This window comes from Molothrus aeneus, chromosome 7 (assembly GCF_037042795.1).
Source record: "Molothrus aeneus isolate 106 chromosome 7, BPBGC_Maene_1.0, whole genome shotgun sequence".
In the NCBI taxonomy this organism is placed as follows: domain Eukaryota; kingdom Metazoa; phylum Chordata; class Aves; order Passeriformes; family Icteridae; genus Molothrus; species Molothrus aeneus.
Genome location: NC_089652.1, coordinates 817,108 through 839,244, shown reverse-complemented (window position 1 = coordinate 839,244; position 22,137 = coordinate 817,108). Strand labels below are relative to the sequence as shown.

The 22,137-nt window shown below is 42.2% G+C and overlaps 1 protein-coding gene across 2 annotated transcripts in view; it reads right to left on the bottom strand.

Annotated features, from left to right (window-relative positions):
* IQCA1 (IQ motif containing with AAA domain 1) overlaps positions 1–22,137 on the bottom strand; it is a 106,810-nt gene that overhangs the window by 33,930 nt on the left and 50,743 nt on the right. For both annotated transcript variants that reach the window (XM_066553380.1, XM_066553381.1), the window contains exons 7-11: positions 19,892–19,976; positions 13,781–13,903; positions 9,713–9,788; positions 2,194–2,300; positions 1,903–1,995 (exon numbers count right to left, since the gene is read on the bottom strand). In XM_066553380.1, coding sequence (XP_066409477.1) covers positions 1,903–1,995; positions 2,194–2,300; positions 9,713–9,788; positions 13,781–13,903; positions 19,892–19,976 — 484 coding nt within the window. The remainder of the gene's footprint in view (positions 1–1,902; positions 1,996–2,193; positions 2,301–9,712; positions 9,789–13,780; positions 13,904–19,891; positions 19,977–22,137) is intronic.

The window sequence follows — 22,137 nt, the reverse complement described above, 5'->3', positions numbered from 1 at the left end:
ATGTGGCATCAGGAATTTGGGATAATGGTCTCTAGACACAAAATTCCACCTGTAAAAGCTCTCCTGAAGAAATGACCCTTTCATTGCCCCTTGCCCACTGCCAGAGTGCAGGAGAAGGTCTGATTCCTCTGAAGAATGTTGAATTCTCCTGAGAATGCAGAATATCCCCTTTGTTTTTTGGCAGGAGGATGTTTCACACTGAACTCAGACACACTCCTGGCTACAATGAGAACCTGAACCTGTTATTTTGTGCTGCAGAGCTGAGGGGAGACATATGGAACCTCAAACGTTGCTTGAAAAACTAGAGATTTTTTTTGCTGAATAATAAATTAATGAGGCATTCCCAAAACTTTCCAGCTCATATTATTCTTATTATCTAGAGCAGGTTATCCTAAAGCAGATCTGCAGTCTGTGTGCACAGGTATGCACTGGTTTGGTTTATGGCTGAGATATTTATGCAAACACTAATTGGAAAAAGCCTTTGCCAGTGCTGAATGGACATTTTAAATGGCTTTGCACAGGGAAGATGTGTTTTGACTTAAACTGCACCTTTCCTTTGGTTCCCCATCCCTCAAACAGAACTGTTTTGGCTTGGGTGGGGTTATTTTACATGAAATCTTTAAGGAATTTCTATTCTCTAATTAGTGCTTCTTTCCCTGCCTCTTTCTCTCAGGCTACTGGCACAACTTGGGAAGATAAAAGTTAAATAAATCTTAAATAATCTCCACCCTAAGCTATTCCAACACTACACTGAAGGGAAAAAAACAAACCCAACCCAGCCCCTAAGATAAAGCTCTGTAATTCCAATGGGACATTTTGCAGCAGGGCACAGACCAGCTGATCTAAATGTGGCTGCCCATGAAAACTTGGGGGAGATTGTTGCAATATTTTGTCTGTCTGTCTTAAGCCCCCCCTATTTTTGAAACAGATTTAGGAATCCAGATGGGATCAGCTTTCAGAGCTGCCCCAGTCTTTTCTTATTAGATTGTCCCTGGAGGTTTGTCAGGTGAAAGAGCATTTTTAAAGATAATTTGAGTAGAAGTAGAGCAACAGCAAGTATTTGCATGCTAAAAGGTATTACAGAAATGAAATGCAGCATGAGATTAGGGCTGGCTATTTGCCCTGAGGGTTTTGAGTGGATCTGCTGATTGAGTGGTGGGCTGTAAGCTCTGAGTGATTTTGCACTGACATGATCTCTAATTTAAATGCTTTGGTAAGGAATTTTAGAGAACCACAAGCAGTGGAATTCTTCATATGATAATGCTATAAAACTAGATGTGAACATGACATGTGCTATATTTTGGGGAGGGTTTAAGCTATTTTTTATGCCTAAATAAACTTGGCTTAATTGCAAATTCCCAAACCCTTCAAGAGGATGTAGTAACATAATGAGTACCTGGCTGTGTGTGATCTATGTGGTGTTACAGACAAATGAAAGGTTACATCAAAACATTCAGAGGGAATTTTTTTGGTGTATGGTCTTGAAACATAATAACCAGTCCTTATTCAGGAGGAAAACAGCCAGCAGCTGGAAAACTCACTGGCCTCCAGATCCCTGTTTTCCTTGGAAAACTATAAATCTGAACTGGTCACCCTAAAGAGAGGGTGCTTCCATTTTGCTGTTTGACTGCATCCAAGGATTTCAGGAAGGTGAAAATCTGAAATATTTTGTAGTGATTTATGTCTGGAATAGCTCAACTTGCCCTAAGCAATATTTATACAAGTTAAAGAGCAAGAGCTAATGGAGAAGGCCCTGAAAATTGCCACAGGTGAAGAGATTTTCAGATGCTCCTGACTTGAGATTCAGTAAATGTTATGGGGGGACATTTTGATGTTTGTCCCTGAGGTTTGCACTGATGGAATTGAGGCTGCCCCTCAATTCTCCCACCTTGCTGCTCTTACCTTCTCTTTGGCAGCTTTGACCTGACCTGGACCTGTCTCTCCATCCACAGCCTCTTTGACTCTCAGCAGCTTCTCCTGCATCACTTCATCGACCTGCCCAAGACAAACACAGAGGGACCTTCCTCAGTTTTCTGTTCTGCCACAAATGTTCAGCTGAACAAGCACAGAACAGGTAGAAGGGACTATGGAGGGAGGGAGGGAAGGGCTGTGCCAGGGCCAGTTCTTGCAGCTGGAGAAAAATCTCCCCAGGTAATGCATGTGAGCAGTGTCCTCTTGCTATTGTAAGCTCACCTGCACTCTGATCTCCTCCTCCACTTCTTCCCGTTCCCCTGCTTTGATCAGCTCTGGGTCATGATCCTGGAGAAAATCTGCTTTGTTATCTCTGTTCTCCCAAAAGACTGTTAGCCAAAAGAAAGAAAAAAAAAAAAGGAGAAAAGTTACAGAAGCCATTGGTTTCTCCAACTGCTTCTGGAGGCAAAAGAAAGGGTGGCTGTAGGCAGCTTTTGTTAAATGATGAGCTGCAGGAAAGCAGCAGGCTCTAGGGACCCTCACCAAGTTCAGAGCCCTGTTGTCACCATGATCTTTTCTGAAAAGTCCCTTTGTCAGGATTTTTCTCCTGGGAAGCTGGGAAGCTTCAGCTTCTCCATGTTTTGCTCCTCTGGAATGTGGCCTGGAGATTGTTTATCCAAATATATTAATTGTTTTTAATTAATGACCAATCCCAGTCCAGCTGTGTTGGACTCTCTGAGTCTCTCACAGGTTTTTATTATTCATTCTTCTCCAGCCTTCTGATGTCTCCTTTCTCTTTCTTTAGTATAGTTGTATAATATAATATAATATAATATAATATAATATAATATAATATAATATAATATAATATAATATAATATAATATAATATAATATAATATAATATAATATAATATAATATAATATAATATAATATAATATAATATAATATAATAATAAATCAGCCTTCTAAGAACCTGGAGTCAAATTCTCATCTCTCACCTCATCCAGGTGACCCTCACAACCCCACAACACCCTGTTGTGTTAGGATCTGCAAACCTTGAGGTTAAGGGATTTCTGCTTTTGCCTTGGGTTGCAGAATGGGATCAGAATTCAGGAGGATAATGGGATATAGTGAGGCTGTAAAGCTGAGAGCCTGGAGCGTGCTCAATCTCCACGAGCCCTGTCCCGTGCCTGATTTTTTTTTTTTTTTTCCCATTTCATTTCACAGCACAAGGCTTCAATCTTTTCCATGAAGAAGGCACAGAGGTGGCTCCTGCCCTGAAGGATGCACTCTCCACCAGTGTCACTTGGCTTGGGGACCAAAGGAAGGGGGTTAATTCAACCCACAAATTTCCCTCTTCTCCCCATGGCTCAGCTAGAGCTGCTGCATCCTGTGGAGCTGGCCCTTGTAGTCATTCCCAGGAGGCTGAAATATGGGAATAGGGGCACTGGAACGGGAATAAAACCAGCACTGAGCATTTGGAGGTGGGAGAGAGGAGGGGACAGTGAGGGTGACAGAGCAATAACCTGCAGCTGACCACAAGGGATGCAAGGCCACATAGAGGCTTCACTTTTTAAGGGGATTTTAAGCTCAATTCAGAAATTAAAAGGCAGTTAAGCCCAAAAGAGACAAGAACCACCAGATCCAGCCCCTCTGTTTTGAAGTGCTGTGCAAAGGAGAAGTAACAAGGAGACCTAACACCCAGTCACAGTGAATTTGTGGAACTGGGGATGAAAAAAAAGCTATTTATGATAAAGTACCTAATGATCCTGAGGTGCAGCTCATTATTTTTGTTGAGGCAAACTGCAATTTGCTCTTTAGAAAGAAAACTAAATGAAGTCTGACGAGCTCAGTGCATATCTGAGTTCTCTAAGTGCCTGGTTTTAATGGAAACACTTCTTTTTTTCCTACACTCCTTGAGATAATTTGAAGGAAGACAATTCATATCTTGCCTTTCAAGCCCTGATTGTATCTTCCTAAATGACAGCTAATCTCCAGCTGTGTGCTAATTCAATTTCCTGACGATTTGAAATGACAGTTTTCCACTTTCAGATGTTGGCTCCTGTGTGAATCAGTTTTGTACAGACATTCTATTTGTACAGACATTCTATTTGTACAGATATCATATTTGATATTCTCCCCTGCATCCCTGGCCTGCTGAAGGCACCATGCAAATTCAGAAGGGTTTTAACATCCAAGTTTTAATTAATCCAAGACTGGCTGCTCTTTCCATCCCCCCCCCCCCCAAATTTTTTCAGGGCCCAATTCCAGGCAGAGGATTTGTAGTTTTACAAAGCTTATAGAGGGAGTAGTTCTTGCAGGTGAGCAATCTTAATTTCAGCACTGAGAATGGTGGGGATGGAGGAGGACAGGGGATATTTTGGTAATGGAAGAAACTCCAAAGTACATTTAATTTCTTTAAATTACTTGTGGGTCATCAGAGGGCATGACAGATGTCATGTAATATTTCAGCAGGAAAAGCTGATTTGCCCAAGTTATGAGGTAGTTCCTCCAGCCTGGAATTCCAGCCTTGGGGAAAGGGGACATTACATAGGAGTTATGTGAACTTTTAAACACTTTCCTGACTGGGTCAGCAGGTTGCCAGTGCTATGTTTTCACAGGAGTACCAGGCTTTAGAGATTTATTTTTCATAGAGGGATCTGTAGGTTTTTCTATTCTGTTTTTTTTTTTTCATAATTGTTTATTGTCATTTTGTAGATTGATTAGTGGTTAATACCCACTGCAGGCAAAGCAGGGAGGGTCCCCCCAGACTCTGGGATTACCTGGCAATGAGTTATCTCAGTGTTATATTAACCAGTGGGTTAGAGGGGCCTAATTTTAGTGGAGAGATCAATAACTCATAGGTGCTAGATGCTCTGTTATTCTTTTATAGATCAACAAAATGTTTCAAAGTTAATTTTAAAGGGGGGTCAGGAGGCTAAGGATGTTATGTTTTCACTGGCTGGTCAGCAGAGTCTGGTATTTTGTTACAGGCAGGGTCAGCCAGCTCCAGAAGCTATTTCTGGGCCTGTGTGTGTGCAGTGAAATTTATGTCACCTTTTCTAAAATAGTGTATTGCTTATTTTGGGATTGTTTTATATGCAGAGCTAGCTCAGGGCTCAAAGGCAGCCCAGAGCACTCCTAAATCTGCATCCCAGCTCTGCAGGCCAGTAGGGAACTCCAATATCCCAGAATTTCACAGAACAGCCTGTTAATAACAATTCTATAATATTTATTTGAATCATGAAGCTTCTCTTGAAATGGCCACTTTGAACCTCCTGGCAAAAGGATTTGAATCTTTTGAAGGCTGGTTAAAAATACAGAGTATCACCACACCTTCAAGGAATATTTGGGCACACCATGGAGTATTTGAAGTCAAATATCCTCTGTGACACTGAGCAAGTCATAAATATGATCTGTAGAATGGGGAAAATAGCACATTGCTGCCTCACACTGCAAAAATACGCTGCAAAAATACAGAGGGAGGAAAAGGTTCAGCCTTGCATTTGCCCCCTGTAAACTCTGGCTATTCCAGTGTGACAGGAGATGCCACACAAAGAGGCTGTTTCCAACCACATCATTTAAAATAAGTGTTTTAGGGCTTGGCAAGTGGAGTTTAGCCACTAGAAAAATGGCCAGGTACAGCTCTAGGAGGATAAAAGGCTTCCAGTGAAGTTTAGGCAGCAGCTTGGTAAAGGAGTTAAAAACAGAGTGAAATGTTCAGATTTCTGTCAAAACTGATTTATATTTTAAAAAATATTCAAGAAAGCTAGGTATAAAGCACCAATTTCATGGGATGGGAACACTTTTTTCAAATTAAGTGTTGGGGGCTGTGACAAAACAAAGATGTTTGTTGTTTGGTCAGCTGTCATTTAGGTGAACTTTAGACACACTTTGAATTACTCCTGATAGAAACATTTCTTAATCCACCTCTGTTGCTTCAATTATGTCTTCAAGATTTCTGCACTAACAAAGCTGAAGTTCTGTGCAAATGCTGATAGCAAATGACCTATTTCTGTATAAGATTAGGGAAAAAAAAGTTCTCAGTAGAAAGTCCAAACTCAGACCTAATTTTTTCCTGCATAATTCTGCTACTGAGAGGAAAGCAGCCTAAAAATTAAAAATACAAGAGACTGTGGTGTTCTGGGTGGATGTTGTTGTAGATTTGATTCTGATGAAAGAATTTGATTCAAAGAACCTATGGTTGCATTCAGAATAAAATCATTTTGGACAACCCCCAGGTAGTATTGTATGAGTGCCCTGCAATGAAAAGCCCAAAGTGCTGCAGGATTGTGCTGCAAGGAGGAATTAACAGCTAAAACAGCTAATTACTAAAAATAAATGTGGTGTCAAACAGACCTGGTTCACCAGGAGAAAAGGAGGAAAAAAAACCCCACCTGAAGTTGAACTGCACAGCTACAGACTCCTCCTGTGCCTGAGCCAGAACTGCAGGTATCCTTTGAAGCCTGCAAGAGAGCTTTTCCACTCTGAGGGCTCCTGCTTGTGCTCTGTGCACAAAAGGGCTCCTTCTCATGTGCCTTCAGAGCTGGGCAGCAGCTGGCAGCTCCAGCAGGATGGGCTGGAGGTGTGTGGTGTGTAACTGGGAAATGGGAACCACAGAGGCACTCACACTGTGGGGATAACCCCCCAAAGTTCTGTGTTTGGAAATGGGAATGACAGAGGCACTCACACTGTGGGGATAACCCCCCAGAGTTCTGTGTTTGGAAATGGGAACCACAGAGGCACTCACACTGTGGGGATAACCCCCAAAAATTCTGTGCTTGGAAATGGGAATCACCCCCTAAGTTCTGTGCTTGGAAATGGGAATGACAGAGGCACTCACACTGTGGGGATAACCCCACAAAATTCTGTGTTTGGGAATGGGAACCACAGAGGCACTCACACTGTGGGGATAACCCCCCAGAGTTCTGTGTTTGGAAATGGGAACCACAGAGGCACTCACACTGTGGGGATAACCCCCAAAAATTCTGTGTTTGGGAATGGGAACCACAGAGGCACCAACACTGTGGGGATAACCCCCCAAAGTTCTGTGTGTGCAGGGCTCAGAGCAGGTGTCCTGATGTTCAGATACAGCTTGGTGACCAATCCCCCATCCCCTTGTAACCCTCCTGGCTCCTCACACAGGATAGTTGTGAAAACTGGGAGTCTCCACGGCTGTTAAAGTCCCCCCTGTGGTGTCTTTATTCCTCACTCCTGTCAGGTTTTTGTGGTTGAAATGGCTCCCAAGGTATTAGAAAGTCTCTTCCCAGCTCCACAATGAAAGAAGTCAAGATTCTTCAGCTCTGCTTCTCAAGGTTGTTTATTTTCTCTTATCTATTCCATTCTTTCTCTGACCTGCTGAGATCTGTCCAGAAGGTTGGGTTGTGGCACCCTGACCACCCTTGGGGTGGTGTTGGCTTTTTATACTAAGAACTGTGTGTACTTTATTTACAGTAATTTTCCAATACCTATCTGTTGGAACCCAGGACATCCCTCTGGCTGTCCTGGATGGCTCAAGCCCCTGCCAGGGGGCTCAGAGACCTTGGCACAGAGCCCAGGACCCCTGTGCCTTTGATTTTGACCCATGGAGCAAATTACCACCTTTATATGAGGAATTATAATTATTAAGTAGAATAATAGTTAGTTTGTCAAAGGGTGAAAAATAGATTTTTGGGGTTTTTAGAATGGGGTCCCAAGATGGAGGAATTTGGGTGTGCCTTGTCCTTCTTCCTTCTTCTTCCTAGCCTCCATCTTCTGGGTGATGTTGGCACTTTTGGATTGGTTTAAGGTAGAAGCTCACTGTCTAACATAGGTGATAGATATTGGAAAATTATTGTAAATAAAGTACAGGTAGTTTTTAGTATAAAAAGATAACACTGCCTTGAGGGTGGTCAGTGTGCCTCTGTCTGACCTGGACAGACCTCAGCAGGTCAGGGAAAGAATGTTATAGATAAGAAGCAATAAACAACCTTGAGAACAAGAACTGAAGGGTTCTGATTCCTTCTTCCACTGCTGGGCTGGGAAAAGAGACTTTCTGACACATCTTGGGGTCACTCTGACCAGCAGAGATTCCAATACCTATCACCTATGTTAGGCAGTCTGTCTCTACTCTAAACCAATCCAGAAGTGCCACCATGACAGCAGAAGATGGAGGACAAGAAGAAGGAGAAGAAGGAAAGGACACACCCAGATTCCTCCATCTTGCCTCCTGAACCCCCATTCTAAATCCACAAAATTCTACATTTTCACCCTGTGACAAATTCACTGTCATCCTACTCAAACTCTTGTGGTTTGTAACTCCTCACACAAAGTTGGTAATTGTTCCCATGGGCTAAATCAAAGGCACAGGTGTTTGTGACTCTGTGCCAAGGTCTCTGAGCCCCTTGACAGGGTCTGGAGTCCTCCAGGGCAGCCAGAGGGATGTCCTGGGTTCTGACAACTCTGGTACCCACAGCTGAGCTGAGTTTACAGCCAGGCATGTTCCCTCCAAGGCAAACCCCTCCTGCCCTGCCCTGGGCACTGCCTGGCTGGGAGCCCCACTCTTGCCAAGGCTGCCTTTGTCTTCCAGGTGCCATTTCATGCTTGGCCAGCTCAGGAAAGAAGTTTGGATGGATTTGATGCTTATCTAAAGCTCCTGCTGCCTTCAGCAGGGTTCTGACGTGGTAGTTGAGAGCAGATGGGATGCAAAGCTCCATTTTTTAGCCAGAAAGCTGCTCTGTGATTTATAAGGTGTAAGAAAATCCTAATTGTTGCGAGTCAGAGGTCAGGCCAAACTACTGATGCACATTTAGCAAGTTTAAGTTCACTTCTTTCTCTCCAGCCAGCTCAAATCAGGCAGAAAACTTGACACCAGTAATTTGTCAGCAGGAGGGAATAATGGAGACTTTTCATATGAGGAATTTTAGCAAGGCACTAGCTCTAAAGAGTGGAGAGCAGAGAAGCTATTTTTCCACATTGTATCAGAACAGGATCTGCAGAGATACAGCAAAAATAACCCCATTTTCCACTTTAGACAAGTGCAAGACTTACTTCCTAATTCACTTGTGGATCAGGCTGAGCACTGAGGACAAGTGTTGAAGAGATAAACAGAAATATCAAAAGCAGAGGAGAGGATAGAAGAGATCTGGAAAAGAACCAAATGCCCTTTCATAGTTTTTATAAAGAAATCCCTGCTTTTTGGGGCTTTCTCCAAGTGAAAAACCAGCCAGACCCCTTGCTCAGTCTGAATTATGTTTTAGTTTCACACACTTGGCATGAAGCAAGTACATTCAGAGTTTTGTGCCTCTGCTTGGGAAAACGCTCCTCCTATTGAAAGATATAATAAAAAAATAATTTGAGCAGCTGTGAAGGAATCCATGGACTCTTCCATGAGTTCTCACTCTTGGAGGAGACAGGACAGGTAGAATAACAGGAGTATGAAAACATTGATGCTGAAAATTGATCTACAGTCTGCTGCTTTTGAATTATTGGCTATTCTGATGTCATCCTTGTTGCCCTAAGAAAATCCTAAAATGCCATTTTTTTTTGCTTTCTGAAGCACTTTGCTTTGAGTTTGTTCACTTTCACCCACAGAAATGTCCCTTCCTGCATGATTAGCTCAATGGTTTTGACAGATCCCTTGGAAGAATTGAGGTCCTGAGAGCCTCCCTTCCTAAATACCATTTTTAAATCTAACATCCTAATTTCTATAACATTCCATAGTTTGGGCAGCTGCCCACCTGACCTTATAGGAATGACACTGCCATTAAGCTGATCTGGGAGAACATTCCAGCTGGAATTGTTATCTTCTGCTACTGACCTTGGTACTGAGAGCTTCCTTCCTCCAGCATCAAAAGGAAATTGCTTGGACCCATTTTCCAGCCTTCATCCACTACCTAGATTAGGGGCAAAGTGAAGAGAGGAATTGCTGACAGCATTGTTTCACACAATTATGGAATGGGTTGGAAAAGACCTGAAAGATCCAATTCCACCCCCTGCCATGGGCAGGGACACCTTCCACCAGTCATTTTATCAGCTGAAGTCACCAAATTAAACAAGAATTAAACTCCAGCTTGTTTGAAAATGTAATTCAGGTAGGAGACTTGCAACATTGAAATCGAGTTTCATTTAAATGCCATTTTTTCTGTTACTTTTGCTGCTATTGCCATACTCCTGAAGCAGTTTCATTTCATTGAAGCAGTATTTCTGAGGGAAAAACCTCCCAGAAAATGATCAAAGTTTCTTCATCTTGTATCAGGCATTAAGTCTTAAGATGTGAGTGAAGTAATAGTTGATAAAGAGAGATTAGATCACTGTTTGGGGAGGAGGTGAATGTGGATTTATACCAAACAGGATCAGGATTTTGCTAATTAACCTGCAAACCACTTGTTATCAGCAAGATAAAATATCAGCAGCTCTTGGGATGATTAAAACTGAACACTCCCTAAATTAGCTCTGTAATTAGGGACATATCTGCTACCTGCAGGTACAGCTGCAGCCCCATTATGGGAGTTACCAAATATCTGGTTTTAATTAAAGTATCATTACAGTAATTCCAGTTTGGGCCCAGAAGGACAGGAAAATAATACATTTATCACTTCTACCCTATAGATGCATTTGAAAGAGACTTGGGAGGTTCTTGACTGAACATCAAGAATTGTTTTCTTTTAGAACTTTGTTTAAAGGGTAACAAAAAGTTGGAGGATTTGAGCTCAAATCCCCAGTTACTCCAATGTATTCCCAGTTTCACAGGGTATGGTTCATCCTTGGATCATTTGCAGTGGGCAGAATACTTCTTTTACCATTTTTTCCATGGTATTTTATAGAAAATTATTCAACCATGATGTTCTGAGAGGAAATGTGTCAACTATTAAAAAACCCAACAAACAAATTCCCCCCAAACCAGCCTAAAAATGGGTTAGTCATTTTTAGCCTCTCAATACCACAGGACACATCAACATTTTATTGTTATAAATAAGCCAATTAATTGTTTTAGTTATTTGCTTCAGTGGTTTTATACACTGATGTCAATGATATCATTGTGTCAATTTAATTGATTTTAATCAAACCCACTCTCTTAAGGATAGTTGCTGCTCTGTTTTCTCTTGCCTCAATTAACAGCCTAAGAGTCAACATAATAAAAAGAATTTTTCCTTTGAAACCAGTTCATCCATTTCAGTGGATTGAGTCCATGGTTGTTCTGTTTTAAATGAGTTAAGGCCCCTTGAACCAGCAATATATGTTTGAATTTAAGCAATATAATTTGAATTAATTAAGAAATGTGGAAATAAGAGCCTCAATCTATTTCTGACGCTTTCCAAAGCCAGCTCCACACCAGGTGATTCCCACTAGACAGCAGGGAAACCTGAATTTGCTTCACTGTGCACATTTCCTTTGGAGATTTCCCTCAGAGGTTTCATCAGGGACAGGAATGTGCCTCACTATTTGACATTTCTGGGTGAAATTCAGGGATGCACAGCCTTGCTCTCACTCAGTGGGACAAGCTCCAGCAGGTTGCTGGGTGAGGCAGCCCAGACTGCTGCTGCTTTTGGAAAAAGGGATTTTTTTGGGGATGGAGCCATGGGTTGTTTTTTTCCTTAGGGAAATCAAATCAGCACCCTGCAGAGAAAAGAAAAAGTGAAGTTCCTTTGATATCAAATACTCTTTTGTAAAGATTGCTATCAGGCTTTTCAGAAATACTTAAATTTCCTTCTGGGATCCAACTTTTGTTTTCTTAAAGAGCTGAAGTTGGGAGCAGAGCTTTTTTCTGCCTGCATCCCTATGACTTATAGCCTACACTTATTTTAATAAGAGTCCTGCTGTTAGAACTTTTCCAAATACTTCTCAACTGGTCTAAGATACTCTTTTTTTTCCCCCCTGTCAGTGCTATAACCTGGAGAGAATGTTCCCTTTGTTGTTTCTCAATGAACCACAGAGAACCTGATATAATGGCTCAGAATTTTACTTGACAGGAGTTGTGATGGCTGAGGAGATGGGAATGACATGAAGTTATAAAACCCCAGAGCTCCACGCTGTTATTTCACCCCAATTCAAAACAGCCTTGCAGAGGCTGTCAGGGGATCAAGACACATTTCTGCTGTTGTTGGTTCTTATCTTCAGAAACGTGCAAAACCAAGAAGGAATCCAATTTTATCCTGGAAAAATCAGGTTTTTAAGCAGATGAGTGAGATGCCATCCAGCTTCAGGAGTTTCACCAGGGCTCTGACAGTGTCACCCAGCAAACTGGTCACAGTAACAAGGGACTGAAGACATGTGTGACCAGAACTTAAAAATTTGGTTCGCACAGGAGCAGTCACAACCCTTCCTAGTTACCAAAGTTAAGCAATCAGGCTTAAAGACCTTGAAAAACTTCCATGTAATTGTTCCTTCAGCCTGTTGTGTATTTTCATTTACATTTTTGTATTTTCATTTACATTTTTATTTAAGGGGAAAACAAAAACACCCACCCCAAACCCCCAAATAGTGTTTTTAAGATGCTCATTTACAAGTTAACATTTAGGTATCTACCTTCCAATTAAATTGACTGATGCTTCCTAAATTCATGTAATTTAGGTTCCTGGCTGGATGTTTTGAGAACTTTGGCCAGATTAATGGATTTTGTCCAAGAAAAGCATAATTTTTTTGAAATATATTTGTTCTAGGGTTAGGCCTTCAAATTAATTTGTGTAAAACTTGCAGTGAAGAGTAAGCTTTGCCCTAGAAAACTCACCCTTCTCCTCCACATATTTACTGAGAGATTAATGACCCTTATTAAAAAAATAGATATTCTTTTAACTTTTGTTTATACTGTGGAGGTAAATGAGAAACAAAAGCTGCTGCTTCAGCAAAAGCTGACAATTTTTGTTGCACAGCTTGCTTTTGAAGATGCCCTTTGGTCACTGCTCTGTTCCACAGGTGGTTTGGTCTGTGAAGATGCTCCTGAAATAAGCTGGAAGTGTCTTTTGTGGAAGCAGCCCTTTACCTCAAAGATTTCAGGGGGTATATTGTACATTAAGTGTACAAAGATTTCAGGGGGTATATTGTACATTAAATGGTGTCTGTTGATATTTGAAACAAAACTAGTTCCTACCCTGAGGACATGGAAAATGCATGGCTTTATTTATGCATGGCTGATGGGGTTTAAAAGTTGGTTTGAAATGCACACAAGCTCTGAGGCTCTTAATTCCTAATTTTGCAAGGGGTGGCAGTGATGAACTCCTCTGCACCATTAAATTCTTTTTAAGGTTCCTTCCAACCCAAACCATCCTTTGATATTTACCTTTGGGGATGTATGCTGAGTACATCTGAGTGCTGTAGAAATTCTACCATATTCTGAAATTGGGAAGGGTTTTCTGGTTTATAATCTGTATTTTCTGTGGGATTCTCCTCCTCTGAGAGGGTGCAGTTGCTTGGGGTGATGTGGCTCCTCTCACCTTTTGTTGGTAGCAACTTCAGCAGGTGCTTATGTTAAAAAACAAGGGGAGGAGAAGACAATGTCCATCTTTCCATGGAAAGAGGGTCAGGCATTTCCTGAGCAGCCAGGGATAGCTGGGATTTTCCATGGAAAGAGGGTCAGAGAATGCTTGATTACCACTTTGTGTCCTGGCAATGATCTCAAAGCCCCAAAGTGGATTTTTGCTCTCACTGATGTCCCTGACAGTCTGCACATCCATCAGCTCTTCCCACTGAGCTCAATTGTGGCCATTCCTAAAATATGAGAGGTAAAAAGTTCCCCAGAATCCCTGAGGTCATGGGAAGGCTGAGAGAGATCAACCCCAGGCACTTCTTGGTGTCCTGAACCTGAGCCTGGAGCTTTGGTGACCACTTTAATGTTGCTTTCCAGCCCCTGCCCACACCTGAGGCTTCACAACCTGCTTTCATTCCTTACCTGCTTTTCAACTTTTGGTGGCTTTTTCTCTGGGGCAGGTTCCTTGGCTTCTTTTCCCTTCTTATCCTTTTCATTTTTCTCTGCCTCTGCCTGTGCCTTTTTGGCAGCCAGCTCCTCAAGGATCTGAAAGAGGCAGGGAGGAAAGGGATTTGGAAAACATAATATCCAACAGGCTGCACTCTCTGAATTCCAGACCATCCCAGAGAAGCCTTTTTGTACTGACCAACTGCAGCACAGGTGCTGAATATCCCAATTTATCATTAGGGAAAGGCTGATTTCTCTGTCCCAAATCATGGAGGCTTTTATGGAGTAAGACCAGTTCCTGAAGCTGTCCAGAGCAGAATATTCTAATGACACACAACTCCAAGTTCCCTCTGGACTCAGACCCAGATGATGAGTACATAATGAATTATCTCAGACCCAGATGATGAATTTGTCCTGGTGTTTGTAAGGCAGATTGATTTTTACAGGAATGGATTTTGAGAGGCTGCCCTGAAGTGTGTCTAATTTCAATATATGGCTAAAGACTGAAATTGTTCTAGTGGCTGAGGGAGATTGGATGGAGATATTGTGACAAACCCTGACAGATACACAGGGACAGCTCAGCATCTTTATCCCTGCAAGCAAGCAGCAGCTGATAACTGGCTACAGCTCCATCAATTCCCATATCTTTAGTTCCTGGCCAATTATACTTTATTATCTGAAAAAGGCAGGGAAAAATTTGCTGCTTCCACCATTCTCTTGTTTGTAGGCAGCTTTCTTGTCCCTGAGAGGAATTCTAAGATCATTCACTAATGAGTCTAAATCAGAAAACCCATTGAAGTTTATTAATGGACGACTAATACTGGCAGTACTGTGAAAGAGTAAAAAATAAAACATTTCCTTCTGTAAGATGTGTTTCCTGTAACAGTGAAAATATTTGTTTTCTCAAGTACACCTTTTAATGTACTGAGCACTGGATGCTGGAAGGGGACAATGACAAGGGCTGTGCTTTGCAGCCATTAGTAGCAGTTCCATTAGTGGCTCTCCTCAAGCCTTTCGGTACCTTACATTTAATTAAATATGGTAATTCAAGCCCTGAGCACTGCTCAGTCACATCTTGTGCTGATAAGCAGCGAAGCATTTCATTCCCTGGGATAGATTAACAGATTGACTGGAGTTCAGAATAGCTTTTTAGTGTCCCAGCAGGCCTGTTGGATCCAAAACCAACACAGCTACTCAGAGTGTATCCTTTACTGCAGTGCTCCTACACAGCCAGAACCCAGCCCTGGCACCTCTGCTCTGCTCTGCCTGCAGAGGGGAAGCAGAACCATCCCCAGCATCTCTGTCCAGCAGGATACCTGCACACACACATGGGATTGACAGAAGGTCCCTGTTTGCAGGAGGGCCATTCTGCAGGCAGAATTTCAGTGCGTCCACACTCTGAGTGCACTGATCTGCTTTCATGTTCCTGCACAGAGCAGTGATGCTGGAAGGGGTGAGCCAGAGTTTGTGTTCTCATGAACCTGCTGGGCATAAACAAGGCACCGAGCAGCTCAAGTGTCCTTGTGCCTGGCCTTGCTGCAGCTCCTCCAGCTCTGCTCCAAGCAGCTCCAGGATTGCAGAGCTGGGGGAAGCTATGTGTCCAACCTTGAGTGGCTTCTGCTCTTTTATGCAGAACCACTTCCACTCCAGCTGCAAGGTGTCACTGTCACATTTTCTGAAAAATCCCTCAGCCAGGATTTCTTCTCCTGGGAAGCTGAGAAGCCTCAGAGAGGAATGAAAACAACAATTATCTGATTGCTTCTCTTGTGTTTTGCTGCTTTGGAATGTGGTCTGGAGATTGCTTATCCAACATGTTTCATTGGTTCCATGTGAATTGTTTTTACTTAATGACCAATCATGGTCCAGCTATGTCAGACTCTCTGAGTCAGTCACAAGTTTTTATTATTCATTCTTGTTAAACCTTCTGTCTGTATCCTTTCTTTAGTATAGTTTAGTATAGCATTCTTTTATATAATATAATATAATATAATGAAATAAAATAATAAATCAGCCTTCTGAGAACATGGAGTCAGATTCTCAATTCCTCCTTCATCCTGGGAACCCAGAAAATATCACAGCAAGAAGATGCCTGAACAATCTGACAAAACAGGAGGGAAGAAAGGGAATGGCAAGCAAATGTTAGTTTGAGATGAGTAGGCAATTGACCCACATTTTAGTGTAGGGTTTTTTGGGTTTTTTTGCTCTGGAGAAAACTTCATTGTAGAAAGAGAAGTAGATGTTTTCTTAAGTTGTTTTGGACTCCCCTTTTCTTTGCTAGGTTGTCTGGTTTTGAAATGATACAGAAAGTAGTTAGCAAACTCTTAATACTGAGGAAGAGACTGTGTTTCAGTAGGAGCAGATGAATTTTAGCCTCTTTGTATTTTTTCCCAGTCTTTCCTAGAACTCCTGTTGTACCAGTGATGATTCTTCTCCAGTAACATTTTCTTCAGTGGCTGAAAAGACATTTTCCTTTAAAACTGATGCTCCATGAAAGTTGAATTGACTTTTGTATTCCTATATCAGTTTCTAATGTCTTGCAGTGCAAATCTCCTTTTTTTTGGAGGCAGGGGAAGAACTGGGCACTAAACCAGAGTGTAGCCTGTGAATGAAAGTGTCTAATGCTGGTTTGTATGAGCCAAGAATAAGAAAACTTCCAGCTGCCAGCAGGACTCACTTCTTCTGCTGTCCTCAGACTCAGGAAGTTTTGGTGTTGGCTTGGGTAAAAGTTCTTCTTCAGGAATAAAACCTTCCCTTATTCCTTGAAAGAAAACCTTACTTGAACTTCTTGCCTTTTAGAGTTGTGGGCCCAAAAGAAAAGCAGGGCTAGAGTGAGTTTGGGAATGCTGGGTCTCCAGCTGTGCAGGTGAGAGCAGCCTCAGAGCCTGGCTCTAACACTTCACAGGGACACAGCCCAGTGTTCCTGGAGGGAAAATTCCTCTCTTGGAATATTAACTCTACAGAAAGAAGTTTTGTTGGAATCTAGGAAATGTTTCTTCTTTATGGAGGATTTTTGGTGTGTTTTTTTGGGGTAGGTAGATTGCTGTCTGTAGTTGAGTATTTTAAGTGTTGTGTAATTTAACAGAGGCCAAGTAGAGTTTCCCTCCTGCATGGTTAACTAGAAATATTCAGAATATTTTAAGGTTTTTAGTCCTTCTCTGACATCTTTATTTTTGTTTTTCAATGCTATTTAATATTGGAAATGAGGAGCTGGGAGAGGAGGAAGTGCCTGTGAAATGGCAACTCTCTTGGCTTATTTTCATGGTGATGAGACTTAATGAGCTACAGGGAAAGATCATAATTTTGTTGGCAGCAGGATAAGGGCAAAGCTAAAAATTGTCACAACTGATGATTATCTGTGGAGCAAAACATAAAAAACCATTAGGGACAGAAATCTGGAACAGATGCAGGGAGATTACACCAATGTCCTGGAATGTTAAATTTCTCTTGAAGAGCAAGTAAAGTAGAGAAAAAGCTTCTTTTTGAGGGACAGCACTTCTTTTTCTGACTGAAGCACCAAGTGCTGTGCACTGGGGATGTCTTTGGAAAGGTATTTGTAAAATGTCATGGAAGCAGTTTGTGCAGAAGGCCAGCTACATCACAAAGTCAAGTAAGGTCAGGGTTGTCAAAGGATCAAGAAATATAGAATGCATAATAATGCAGCAATGGTTCGTGAAGTGATTAATTTGTATTTTATTTTCCCCAAAGTGTCTTTACTAAAGACTTATAAAATGCTCCCTTTTTAAATACGGCTCAGTCTTGATTTTTCATGGAGTTTGACATGGGAGTAACCAACCTCTGCTCATCCAGGAGCTCATAGAGACAAGAGGTGAACTCCTGTCCCCCCTGGAGTCAAGGACAGAACTCCCATCAGCTTCCATGGGGCCAGGATTTCCTTCCCTATGTTGCCCAGTAGACCAGTGTGTGGAACAAACCCAGTGGCCTCAGGGATTTTTTTAATATGCAGCTGACTCAGTGGAACAAAAAATGTTTTACTTGTCTGACATTCAGGTAAAATCATGATTGCACTGAACTTTCTCTGGCCAGCTGCACTGGGGAGATCTCTTGAGGCTGTGACACACATTCTGCTGGCTAAAAAGGGAGAAAAAATGAGGCCCCAAAATTGGTGAAAATCAGATAATTGCTAGTGAAAATTTGTTAGGAAAATAGAGGAAGGTTTTTTTTTCCAGAGTGCAGGGAAAACAAGCAGTTAAAACAACCTCTCCAGACTTTTGGCTTCCATTTTTCCATGCAAAGAAAAAGCAGATGCTCAGCAAAGGCAACAAAGCAGCTGAAGGTGGGAATTGAAAGCAAGGAGCATGACAGGGAGGTTAAACCCATTTCTCCACAATCTACCTCCATATCCAGTGTTGCTCAGAATAATTCCTTGCTGTGTTTTCTTCCCCATCTGTGTTAATCCTTGATGCTGGCAGCTCTATTTGGCACCACATCCCCCAAACCCTTCCCCAGCAGTCAGCCCCACTTGCTGGGTGGCTCCCATCAAAACCTTCTGGACTCTGGCAGGAGTTTCTGCTTTAGAGGCTGAAAACTCCACTGAGGGTCTCCTTCCCTCTGCCTGCCTGAACAGCAGTGTCACTGTCACATTTTCTGAAGAATCATTTCACAGGATTTCCTCTCCTGGGAAGCTGAGAAGCCTCAGAGAGGAATGAAAACAACAATTATCTGATTGCTGCTCCTATGTTTGCTGCTTTGGAATGTGGTCTGGACACTGTTGACCAACAGGTGAATGTTTGATTGGTTCCATGTGAATTGTTATTAATTAATGACCAATCCCAGCCAGCTGTGTCAGACTCTGAGGAGTCAGTCATGAGTTTTTATTATTTCATTCTTGCTAAGCCTTCTGATGTATCCTTTCTCTTTCTTTAGTAGAGTTTTAGTATAGCATTCTATAATATTAATAGAATAGAATAGAATAATAAATCAGCCTTCTGAGAACATGGAGTCAGATTCTCATCTCTCACCTCGTCCTAGGGACCTCACAAACTCCACACAGCAGAGCAGAGGCCAGCAGGGTTTAGCCCCTGAGCTTGGCTAAAAGCAGGAGCATGCCCCAAACTTAGTTTTAGTGGGGCACAGGGAGCTCTTTGTAGCAGTTTTCCTGTGTTTTTAGCAAAGCTAGCTGATGGTTAGTGCTGTGCTCTGTGCTGTCCTTACATCCCCCCAAACCACACAGAGATCCCAGGGAGGACTGGATCCAAAATTCTTCATCCTGGAAGCATTTAAGGCCAGCCTGGATGGGGCTCTGTGCAACCTGGGCTAGTGGGAGGTGTCAGGGTGGCTGTAATGAGAGGATTTTTACATCCCTTCCAACCCAAACCATTCTGTGATTCTATAAAAATCCTCTTTTACCATGCCTGTGTTAGAGCACCAGTTGCAGAAAAATCATGCAACAATCTCAGGGGTGGGGCTTTCAGGACCACAGAATTTGGGTTTTGACCTCTTAAGTTTTGCTAGGCCAGCACAGTGCTTGACTCAGGGGCCAAATCCTGCTTCCTGTTCTCCCCCACCAGAGCCATGACCCCCTTGGCTCCTCGGGATGGGTGGGAAAGGCTCCAAGGGCTCAGCACTGCCTTCAGCTGGGCTTAATCACTTTCCCTGTGTGACACCCAGTGATCAGAGGAAGAGATTATCAGCCACTTCCATTAGCCAGAGAAATCAGGAGAGGGATTTACCAGGAAAAACAACCTACAACACACAAGATAAACTGAGATACTTCCTTAGCTGGGATGTTCAATTTGCTTAATGAGCCTTGGCAGTAAATCAAGGCTTAGCCCTGCCTGCACTGGAAACTCTCCTCTGCTGCTGTTCTCTACTTTCCCATCACCTGAGCACCTTCAGTGGTGATTAAGTGGCTGCACAGCTCAAAAGGGAACAGATTTTAGCACCTGATGAAAACACCCTGGGAAAAAACTTCATTCTTATATTTGCAACAAAAAGCTTTTAACCATAAGGGTCTTGGAGAACTGGAGCCACTGTTAGGGAAAATTGCTACTTAAATAAACAGACATGTTTTGTAGCAAATCCTTCTCCAACACCATGAGGTTTTTTTCACTAAAAGAGGGACAGTACCTCCTCTGGATGTTTTTCAATAATAATAGCCTTGGAACCACCTGTCTTCTCAGGGGGATAGTCAGGAAACCTGCCTGTGACATGCCTGTGGGGGAAACAAAAGTGGAAGAGGAATTAGAATTCATCATTTTTCCCCTGGTTGATAAAGATGTTAGATAGCTGGAAAGCTTCTTATGGCAGTGGTTTCTGTCCTGTAAGTTCATTAAGACAGTTACCAATCCATGTCTCTTATCCCATGGCCCAACAAAAACTGCAGATTCTCAGGGAAATTTCTAAAACTGCAGATTCCTGCCTAGCTGAGAGATGGAGATTAAAATGTTTGTACCTGGAAGTGGCCAGGGCCAGGTTGGACAGGGCTGGGAGCACCCTGGGACAGTGGAAGGTGTCCCTGCCCATGGCAAGAGGGGAATGGGATGAGCTTTAAGGTCTCTTCCAACCCAGATCGTTCTGGGAATGGCTATTATGGTATTTTACATTATTTCATGTTCATAGCCCAACTCTCTGCTTTCAACATCCAGTTTGTTTTTGTTGTTTTTCTTTTTTCTCAAAGAGTTATTTTGCTTAAATCAGGATTTAATCTCTAAATGTGAGGATTACCACTCCTAAATTTCCAGTAGACTTGGTGATGATGGAAGCTGGGAAGGGGCAGTTGGTGACTGTGGGAAGGTTTCATGGGTAACACAGGGAGCTTCCAGACCTTTCAGAAAGGGATTAAAAGATATAGAAAATAATTTCAGCCCCAAGGCCATTTATACTGATAAAACCCTTTAACTTCTTTCCCTTTTGTTGCTTGGTGGAATATATTTGTAAGATTTTCTGTTTATTTGGTAATACCAGGAAGATTTTTCTGTTCCAAAGAAAATTCTGACAGTGCAGAAAAACCCTTGTGATACTTTCAAACAGCATGGTTATATTTCCTCTAAATGAAATTAAATTTCCCTGGAGAAGAAAAGAGCTCAGAAAGGTCAACACCATTCCTAAAAATGTTTTCATTTTTTTTAAAAACAACTGGTACCTTAAGGGACTTTGCTAGGCTGGTGTTAAGCTGCAGGCTCAGTTTTAAGCTGAGATCATTGGAACAGAGCATCTGTTCTGTTTCTGAAGCACCACGTGTAGGGTTGGGATCTCTTGCTGCTATTAATGCAACACCAATTAGGGCAGAATCAACAAACATTCATCTGTGCTTGGGAGCTCTGGCTTGTTCCACAGTTACAAGTTCTACATGCAAACAGATGCAAATCCTTGGTCACTGCATTCCCAGAAACCAGCCTGCATCAACAAAGGGCTGTGCTTGTCAGTGTGTTTTTTAAAAATCCATTAAGAATGGGATTTTGGCCTCAAAACCCTGCCTGATCTATTATTTAATGTTAGCTTGTGTTCCATTTTTTACAGACAGCCAGCAAATAGCTCAGTTTTATGTTAACTGAAGCCTTAAATGCTGCTACAAGTCTGGTAACAGTAAAAAACTTCCCAAAATTTGTAATTGAGGTTGTTGCTACCTCAGTGCCAGCTGGGAGGAAGGAAAGGCAAATGCACTGTGGGTGAAGAATCAGCTGGGAGCCCACTGAACATGATACCAGGGCCAGCTGCCTATATTTATTCATGTTACATTTGGTATTCGTACTCCCTTTTTCACTTTTAAATCATTTACAGCTCTTGGAGATGCTGGGGGGTTGGAATGAAATTCTTTTTAAGGTTCCCTCCAACCCAAAGCATCCTGTGATATTTACCTTTGGGGATGTATGCTGGGTATATCTGAGTGCTGTAGAAATTCTACCATATTCTGAAATTGGGAAGGGTTTTCTGGTTTATAATCTGTATTTTCTGTGGGATTCTCCTCCTCTGAGAGGGTGCAGTTGCTTGGGGTGATGTGGCTCCTCTCACCTTTTGTTGGTAGCAACTTCAGCAGGTGCTTATGTTAAAAAACAAGGAGAGAAGAAGACAGTGTCCATCTTTCCATGGAAAGAGGGTCAGGCATTTCCTGAGCAGTCAGGGATAGCTGGGATTTTCTGGCTGAGGGCACTGCAGGATGTGATTTTCCATGGTCATCAGTGATCTGAGAGCAGAGAGTACCAAACAGTTTGATGTTCTAATTCATCCAGGGCATCTGCTTTTTTCTTGAGTGTATCCATTGCTGTCTGATGGTCTGGAAGCAGCACTCTTAAATCTTATTTCCCTACCCACCCTCTTGTGGGTTTTCCTCTTTCTCTTCTAGGTTGAAATGACCACAGCTTCAATCTTGTAAT